Here is a 9,032-nt window from a genome sequence, read left to right as displayed (position 1 = left end):
CGGCATTCTGGGATCTTTTTCCTCTCTTGGTGAAGTCTTTTGAGGCTCAGAACAGTTGAACTTCTAGGAGGTCCGAGTCACCTCTGTAGTATCCTGCAGTTTATGTTGTCACCGATTGTGTATTTATGCCATACATCAGAGCCCCTACGTTTGTCCTGTTGTTGGTTTTTTGTTGTTGTTGTTTTCATGGACCATCTCTATAATTCTAGGGTTTACATTTAGGTCTTTGGTCCACCTTGAATTTGTTTTTTGTTTTGGTTTGGCAAGAGATGTGGGTCTTGTTTCATTTATCTGCAAGTAGAGACCCAATTTTGTCTGAGCCATGTGTTAAAGAGACTCTCCTTTCCCCATTTACCGAGTGGCAGCCCTTTGACAAAGATCAGCTGTCTGCAGGTGGATGGACGTATTTCCGGGTTCCGTTGGTCTGTGCGTCTGCCATTGTCCCAGTACTGGGCTTTGGGACTACTGTAGCCCTATAGTCGGTTTTCAGATCAGGAAGTGGGAGATCCCCTCCTTCAACGAACTCCTTTTTAAGTTGACGTGAGGCAAACACACACCGGGTCCATGGGCTATAGGCCAACCAAAGGTTGCCATCTGAGAGGGCTGGAAGAGAGGATTCTGGGTCCCCAGGTTGGAAAACCAAACTCACTGCCACCAACTTGATGCTGACTCCGAGTCACCTTCTAGGACAGGGTAGAACCGTCCCTGTGAGTTCCCGAGATTAGCTCTTTATGGGAGTAGAAAGCCCCATCTTTCTCCCTCAGAACAGCTGGTAGTTTCGACCGGCAGACCTTGCAGTTAGCATCCCACTGCCAAGGTTGGAAAGCATGGGCTCAAGGGACATTCCGGGCCCCGGCCTCAGCCCAGCTTAGGTGGAGGATACCTACATTTGGTGCAGTACCAGGCTTGCTCAGATCCTGGAGCCAGGCAGACCTCAGTTTGAATCCTTTTGCTGCCTGTCCCCAGCTGGGTGGTCTCTCTGAGCCTCAGTTTCCTCCTCTCTCAGTGGCTACAAACATGAGTGTATTGTGAGCCCCCCTGTCATGGAATTGTCCCCGGTGGTGCAAATGCCCGACATGCTTGCTATTCACTGAAAGGCTCGAGGTTCAGGTTCACCCAGAGGCACCACGGTAGAAAGGCCTGGTGATCTGTTTAAGAAAAACCAGCCATTGGAAACCCAGTGGAGCGCAGTTCTCCTCGGACCCACACAGGACCCCATGATTCAGAGCCGACTCAGTGGCAGCTAAGTAAGTGTTTTCTTTTGTGCTAGAGAGCAGAATCCACAGGGACCTGCAGATCCTCACTCGTTTTCTGCCTGCCCCCTTTCAGAAAGCTTGCTCAACCACTGGCCTGCTCAGGAAACCGTCTAGCATTGGCAGGGTGCAAAGTCCCCAGAGATGGGTGCTGGGATGGGCAGGACTTATGTGGGGCTCTGGAGGATTTCTGGGAGCCAGAGTAGGTGGGGGGCAGGGCTTGGGGTGTGCAGCCTGTTGAGAGGTCTTGCGGTGGGCATGTGGGGCCTCAGAGCAGATGGTGGTCTGACTGGGGGCTTCAGAGGGCCTCTGAGACCTGTCTCAGGCTCTGACGGGCATCTTTGTGAGGAGAGGAGTGGTTTGGGTAGGGTGGGAGAGAGGGTAGGGAAGGGGTGTTCTCGAAGACATGTGCTGTGAGCCCTAGGTTTGAGAGACAGGAAGCTGCCAGGTGGGCTAGGGGCAAACAGGAGTGCCCACCCCTGCTGTCTCAGGAACAGCTGCTTCTCAGCTTGGCCATCTGGGGCCACGTGGAACGTGTTTGCCGAGAGAAGCTAGAAGCCTGGTTTTCATGTGGAATCTCCTGATTTGTAGATGCTCGCAGTGAACTCCATTAAAAAAAAAAGAAAACAAGCAAGCAGGCCAAGCGCCTTCGAAACTGGAATGCCCTGGGTGGACCTGGGAAAGCACACCAGGCCCAGAAGCCCCAGATGGCTCCCTCTTCCAGAGGAGTACCAGGAGTGTGTGCGTGTGGGTGTGGGTGTGGGTGTGCGCGCATGCGTGGCAGAGAGGACCAGTGTGTGTGCGTGGGCTGAGCCTTCAGCCAGGGTGTCAGGTTCCTTGTGCCCAGGCCTCTCCGGCCCATGAGGCTGGAAAGAGGGGCTCCTTGCTGTGGGAGTGGCAGCGGGGAGACCGTTCACATCCAGGAAGCTCAGGCTCCTGTCAGCGGAGGAGGCAGGAGCTCCTTGCTCACCTGGAAACTCAGCTGTGTGAGGGGGCTTACGACCAGCTGTGGAGTAGAGGGTGGGCTGGGGAGAGGCCATGTCGGAGATTCGCAAGGGTGAAGCATCCTTCCTGGGAGGGGTTGGCTTTGCTGGCTTGTCCCCAAAGACCTTGCTTGGGTTCATGGGGGAACCCTCTGGGGTGATGGGGCAGGTGATGGTCTTTGGAGCCAAACAGGCCCGAGTGGAACCAGTTTCACAGTCCCCCAGCTCCTGCGATTTCTGGGGTGCAGGGCAGCTCCTCGCCCTGTAGACTGGGGTGATAATCTGGGGAAACAGTCCTGGAGAGGCCTCGGGGAGCCAGGCGTGTGGCCTGGCCTCTTGGGGGAGGGGGAGCTGCCCCAAGCCCTCCTTGGCATCACTGAAGCTTCGTATCACAGGCATGACACCCCCAGGTCAAAATGATGTAAAGATACAGTTACATCCAAAGCTGATGGACGCCGTTGAGCTTGATGGTGATGTCATGGTGTACCACAGAATGAGCCTTTGTCCCCATCCTGCGCCATCCTCGCAATCACAGGCGTGGTCCAGTCCACCGTGGCGCCTGCCACACCAGGCGCCGGTCTCATCGTGGCTCATGAACAGGGAGTGTCCATCCCCGGTTCCCCAGTAACTCTAGCCTCAGGCGAAATTGGACTCAGGTCCTTAAATAATTTTGTCAGGACTCTGCCCCTGTGTGGGCTGCTGCATCGGGCAAGCCCCGCCCTTCCCTACCTCCCCAACAGTGCGACCCCCTGCCTCTGGTCTCACGCCTGCCACCTCACCGCAACCTCACTGAAGGAGCATTGTTGTCCCAGTAGCAAGATTCCCAAGGCTGCTTCTCATTGGCCAGCTTGGACCACCTGCTCTCCCTCGAGCCAATCACCGGGCAGGGGTTGGGTTGCTCCGCGTGAACAAGGGGGCGGGTCCTATGAGGAGCTGGACACACGTGGCCTTTCAAGGCTGTGAGGATGCTGATTGAGATGGGCAAGTGCCAGGCAGACGCTGCACATACACGGCCACTCAACTCTTCCAGCTGGCATTCGTGGCCAGAGGCTCGGGACACACTGCCCTTCCTAACAGGTTACCTGCAACCTGGTGACCCACTTCCCACAGTGCCCTGCAAATGCCCCCAGGGGCGTGGCCCACAGGCTCCGGAACTCGGAAGGGAGCTGTTTGTGTACAAAGGCTGGCTCGTCCTGAGACCTGTGCGTCCCTAGCGACCGGTCACCGTTTTGTAGTAGCCTTCAGAGGGGATGCCCTCCGTGTGCCCATCAGCATTAGGCTGGTGTCACAGCGGTTTATTCAGACAGTGGAATATTATACAGCATTAAAGACGAGCCAACTGTTATACACAAAACGACTTAATCGAATCTCACGGGGAATAAGACCGCATTAAAGAGGCTGGGCACAAACGTAGACTTCCTCGATGATTCCATTTAGATGCTGTCCAGACGGTGGGTCAAAATAAAGTGTCGCGTTTGAGAAGCACTTGGCTTTATGTCGGGGGTGGGCAGGGCCCAGCAGCTATGTGGTCATCCTCGGAGGGAGCATCCTTGCCTGGCAGCTCTGAGCACCGTTGCCTTCAGGAATGCTAGCTCCCTGCCGTTCCCAGGGGAGAGCCCACGTGTTGCATTCGATCCCTCTGTCGTACCATAAGTTGATGGCTGGGTGATTGCAACCTCATGGTGTGTACCCGCGTGAACCCTCGCCATCCTGGGCCCTCCTCGCCGGGCTGGCAGCTTGCAGTCCATTGCTCTAGTGCCGGTTACCTCACCTAGAGCCTCCCTCACCCTGGCCAGCCCTCTACTCCCGCATGGGAGGCCCTCCCCCACAGACTGATCCTGATCCGGTGCCCAAAGCAAAGGAGCCAGACAAGGTTCTCCTGGGATCAATCTGTCCTGTGCACCCAGTAGCTTATATTTCGGAATTCACTCAGCAGGCTTTTCTTCCTCACCTCTCTTATTTGGAAGCTTTACCGAAATCTGTCCTCCACAGATGACCCTGCCGGTATCATGGCATCTCAGAGTGGGGCTGAAGTGGGTAGGGGTCTCTCATGACCACTCCTGCATAATTCTAAGGATTCCCTCCCCGTTGGGGAAGTGTCTGCTCTTTCGGCAGGAGGCAGAAGCCCCATTCCCTGGGGGGGGCCGCCTTCAGAAAGAAGATGGGCAGGGATGGGGCACAGCAGAGCCTGGTCCCAGCAGCCCCTGGGTTCCCTCATACCCCTTCCCCTGGCTAGGCCTGAGGGTTGGGAGCCAAAGGGACATGTCTTCTCAGGGTCACAAAATGCTACTAGCCCCCAAGGCCATGTGTCAGAAGGACAGGGCTGCTCCCTGAACCATGGTTACTCCCAGAACGCTGAGTTTCCTAGATGGCCCCTGGGGGTTGTGGCTCAAAGTGTGGCTGGGCCGCAGTGCCACCCGCCTGACTGCGAGGTGCATCCTGTGACTTTTTCTAAACAACTGCTTCATTTCCCAGTTTGTGTGTCGACCGCCAGACACACCTCTCACCCCCACCCCCCTGGCCCATGTGAGCTGGGTCCCCAGCCGGCTGACTGAGGGCCGCTGGGCGGGATGTTCTGTTTGCCCTTCTTTGAGGGTGACTCGTGGCCACAGTGAGCAGCCTGCCCTCGTTTTTTTCAGGGCTGGGGGTGGGGGTGACATCTCCAGAGACTGGAGCATGCTCTGCCTGCTAAAGATCTTCCTCTCGGCAAGAGGGACCAATGCAGCGTGCTGGAAAGTTCCAGGCCTTAGGAGCTCAGATGTTGAGAGTCTGACCGCTCTCACCCCTGCCCCCACTCCTCACCTTGCTTGGACTCCAGGGTCCCCTCCCGTCTCTTGCTTTTCATGAAGTACACATGTTCTCTCTCCCCCCCCACACACACACTCTCTCTCTCTCTCTCTCACACACACACACACACACATCCTGCCCCCACTTTCAGGAATCCATCATCTGAGCTTGGTTTACACGCTCACCTGGCCCCCCTCTAAGAGCCCTGGGGCATAATGGTTACTAATTGGCTGTGATCTGCAAGGTCTGAAGTTCGAAACCCCCAACCACTTCTAGGGAGGAAGACGGGCTTTCTACTCCCATCAAGATGACAGTCCCTGTCCTGTAGGGGCTCTGAGTCAACATCGACTTGATGGCAGTGGGTTTGGTTTGGTTTGGGCCCCTCTCCACTGACTGCTTCTGGTCCCCCAAGCCCATCACAGCCCACTTTGCTCAAGCGGTTCACTCAGCCTGCAACCTCGTCCCTCCTGGTGCCCCTCTGCCCCTGCCCGGGGCTACTTCTTGGCAGGACTACTCATGTCTCTGGGAAAGCCTCCCTGCTTGCCTCTGCCCCTCCGACCCCCAGGACAGACACGTGCCGCTCCGGGTGATCCCCTCTGGGTCTCCCTGCCACTTGCTCAGGTCACGTGGTGATGTTGTCCCATCCACGGCTGCTGTGTTTCCCAGACTCAGGGTGGGAACCATGGTGCCTGGGCCTGCCCTGCCCTCAGCCATGTCCTGGGTCAGGGGCCTCATGGAGTGGATGGAGACCTGGAGGATGGGTGACTTGGGGTCAGTCACCAGGTCTTGGTTTCCCCGCTGGGAGCAGGCAGGGGTGGGATAGAGGAAGTGGCGAGTGACGAGTGGGGCAGCTGGCCTGGCACCCAGGGCTGCTGGAGATGGCCCCAAGCTGGCCGCCTCCTGAGCAGCACAGGAGCCAAAGGGGGCCTGAGACGGGGCATTAGGGAGCTGCAGAGGGAGTGGGAAATGGGAACCAAGGCAGGAGCTGGGATAAAGGACTCCTCCCCCTGAACCCCCACGTGCCCACCCACCTCCTGGTTTGGTCCCCTTAAGAGGCTACAACCCCAGCCATACCCCCTCAGCACTGCAGTCCCCGCCTTCCTCACTGGAGTCTGTGGGTCAGCCTTGGCTTTGCATGGGAATCACCAGGGGGCTTTGAAATACCCGGATGTCCAGGCCACAGCCCAGTGCATGCTGTTATTAGTGGGCCTCGGTCACCCTGGGCCTTCCTGGAGCCGCACAGGTAACATGCACGGCTTAGGGAGGACTTCTCTAGCAGAAAGACATCACCCCACCCCTTCTAACCCCCACCCCAGAGCCAACCCAGAAGCAAGCAAGCGTCACAAAGTGGCCTCCTGAAGGCGCACAAGGGCAGATGGCAAGGGCGCAAGGCCACCCACATGGGTGGAGAGACCAGGTGCTTGCCGGAGCCTTGATGCTTGTGGCCTGTGCACCCGCTGGTCCCTCTTCCTGAGCCAACATGCCCAGCCCTAACCACCCCCTGACACACACACCCTGCCCCCTGCAGAGACAGCCGACAGACCCCTGGCCTCACAGGCCATACTGCCACCTGCTCTCGGAAGTCTTCGTTCACACACAGCATCCCCCCCAGAATGCATCCTGGAGGGGGAACTTAGGGGCCAGAGAACAACACGAGTTGCTATGACAGCAATTCCAACTCCTGGGGGGTCCCACGCACGTGAGGGCAGATCGGACCCTCGGGGCCGCCTGGAGGGGCGGACAGGCCTTTCTTGCAGGGCTCCTGGGTGGACTGGGATCACCAACTTCCCGTTGGTATCCAAGCACTCGGCCATTTGGACCACCCTGGGACCCCCACATTGCTGATAGCGCCCCTTTTTTGTCATTTCAGAAGCTGCCCCCACCATACGAGCTGCCGGTGCTGTACAGGACAGAGGACTATTTTCCTGTGGACAAAAGAGGGGCACGGTGTCACGCCCCATAGTGGCCTGGGAGCTGCAGCTTCTCCCCGCAGATACATCCGAGGGTGGACCTGCACATGCGGGGCAGCTTGCTCAGGCTTTCCTCCTTGTTGGGACATTGGTGCCCCCCACCTGAACCTGCAGTCATCTCAATAAAGCGGTCAGAGGTCACGCGTGGGCCCGGTGCAGAACGGCGTCATAGCCTCCTTGTGAGGGGCCGGTTCTGGCTCTCCGACTGTGAGCGGCAGAAGCTCCAGCCCAGGGGGAGCAGCCTCCCGGCCTCCTGACTTCCGGGAAGAAGGCAGGCAACAGTCATCAGATCCCCCTCACCTGCCCCTCTTCTGGTTCAAAGACCACACGTCCCACACCCGGTTTTCCCAGCTTCCCTCCTCTCGAAGGACACACGAGTAGGTACACACACACACACACCCATCCCCCCACCCCCATCCCCAATCTGCAGAATAGCCGGGAAATCGCAAACAATGAGTTGGGCAAGATAGCAGTAAAAAGAGCAAAGAGAAAGATGGGTCTCGCCAGTTTTAGGGCAAATGGGCATGAAAGACGCAGCCACCTCTGTAGATCGCAGGGCACAGTGGGAGCATCTCCATGCTGAGTTGGGAGGCTAAGATGATTTCGGTGAATTCGTATGGAGGTCTCACATACATACAAAAAGATGCACCCAGAAGTGTGGCCTCCTGGATTCCCACCCGTGGAGCGCATCTGTTTAACCCTCACCCAGACCAAGAGATCAGCCCCTTCCTCTCCCAGAACCAGTCTCCCCCTGCCCTGCCCCACCCCACCCCAGCTAACACCATCTGCATGTCGGTACTTCGTATGGGTGGAAGTATGAATAGGTATATGAATGGGGTGTGAGTGGAGTATACATGGAAATACATGGAGTATACTGGATGGGTGGAAGTAGGGATGGGAGTATGAATAGAGCATGGGTGGAGTGTGAATGGCTATGGGTGGAGGATGAACAGAGCGTGGCTGGAGTGTACATGAAGTATGGAGAACACTGGATGGAGTGCGGATAGCATGTGCACTTGCAGTGTGCACCGTTGGTGTCTGCCCTCACTGCCTTGACCCTCTGCCTGGGGGCTGGACCCCTGGTACGGCAATGCTGCCCATCAGTAATTCTCATGGCGGTGCCGTGTTGATTGGGACTGTTTAATGAGAAGCTTAGATGCTCATTATGTCTCAGTCTGCTGACAAGAGTCTCGTTTCAACAGAAAGTTTTTCTGACAAGCATCGAGGGCCCCACTTTGTTACAGGCCAAGTGTGCATTGGTAGTCAGAGCCCGCTGGCTTCTTTCTCCTCTGTGTCCTGAACCAGGGGCCAGGCCTCAACATCGCTTTCCTCCACTGGAGTCCCACAGGACTATGGCAGATGGATTAGAGGCTCTGAGCTGCCTGCCTGAGTGACAATGCCACTTCCTGCCCATCTGAGCTGTGTGACTCTCGGCTAGTTGCTTACCCTGTCTGAACGCAGCCACCTCTGTAGATCGCAGGGCACAGTGGGAGCGTCTCCATGCTGAGTTGGGAGGCTGGCGTGAGACGCCCCTTGGCGTACTTGGCTCCAGGCCTTAGGATTGGGCAGCTGCAGCTGCAATGAGGACTGCTTGCTGGGGAAAACTCTGCTGCATTGCCCCACTCACTCGTGGTACCCAAGGGTCTCAACAGGAAGTGTCTTAAGGTAAGTCCTGAAACTGCAGAGTGGGTAACAAAGCCACAGAAGGTAAGGCGAGGAAGGGCTGCTAAAAGTCAAACCAGCTCCCCTGCTTCAGCTGGCCTCGGATTCTTTTCTTGAATGCAAAGTTGGTGTAGCCCAAGCAAAGCAGCTGATGGAAGATACCACGTTCATGGGCTGGGGGACAAGATCCACCTGGACATCTCCATAGATGCGGAAAATGCCTTTGACAAAATCCCACACCCCCAGTCCTGATTTAAAGACACCTTTTTGGATTGAGAAGGGGTGTTTCTCAGGGGTGCTAGAGGCTAAGCCACCTACATACCTACATCCAGCGATTACAGAGACCCTGGGATGAGGCATTGGCATGAAGGAATTCC

At 56.8% G+C, this 9,032-nt stretch overlaps 1 protein-coding gene across 1 annotated transcript in view; it reads left to right on the top strand.

Annotated features, from left to right (window-relative positions):
• Nucleotides 1-7,124, top strand: part of BCAS4 (breast carcinoma amplified sequence 4) — a 75,264-nt gene extending 68,140 nt beyond the window's left edge. Inside the window, exon 6 of the mRNA XM_045295414.1 lies at nt 6,894-7,124. Coding sequence (XP_045151349.1) covers nt 6,894-6,895 — 2 coding nt within the window. The 3' untranslated portion in view covers nt 6,896-7,124. The remainder of the gene's footprint in view (nt 1-6,893) is intronic.
• Nucleotides 7,125-9,032: the final 1,908 nt, after the last annotated feature.

Source organism: Echinops telfairi, unplaced genomic scaffold (assembly GCF_000313985.2).
Source record: "Echinops telfairi isolate 266 unplaced genomic scaffold, ASM31398v2 ScPeMD7_5592;HRSCAF=6446, whole genome shotgun sequence".
Taxonomy (NCBI): Eukaryota; Metazoa; Chordata; class Mammalia; order Afrosoricida; family Tenrecidae; genus Echinops; species Echinops telfairi.
The sequence above is the reverse complement of the archived record's forward strand: the minus strand, read 5'-3'. Positions and strand labels throughout refer to the sequence as shown.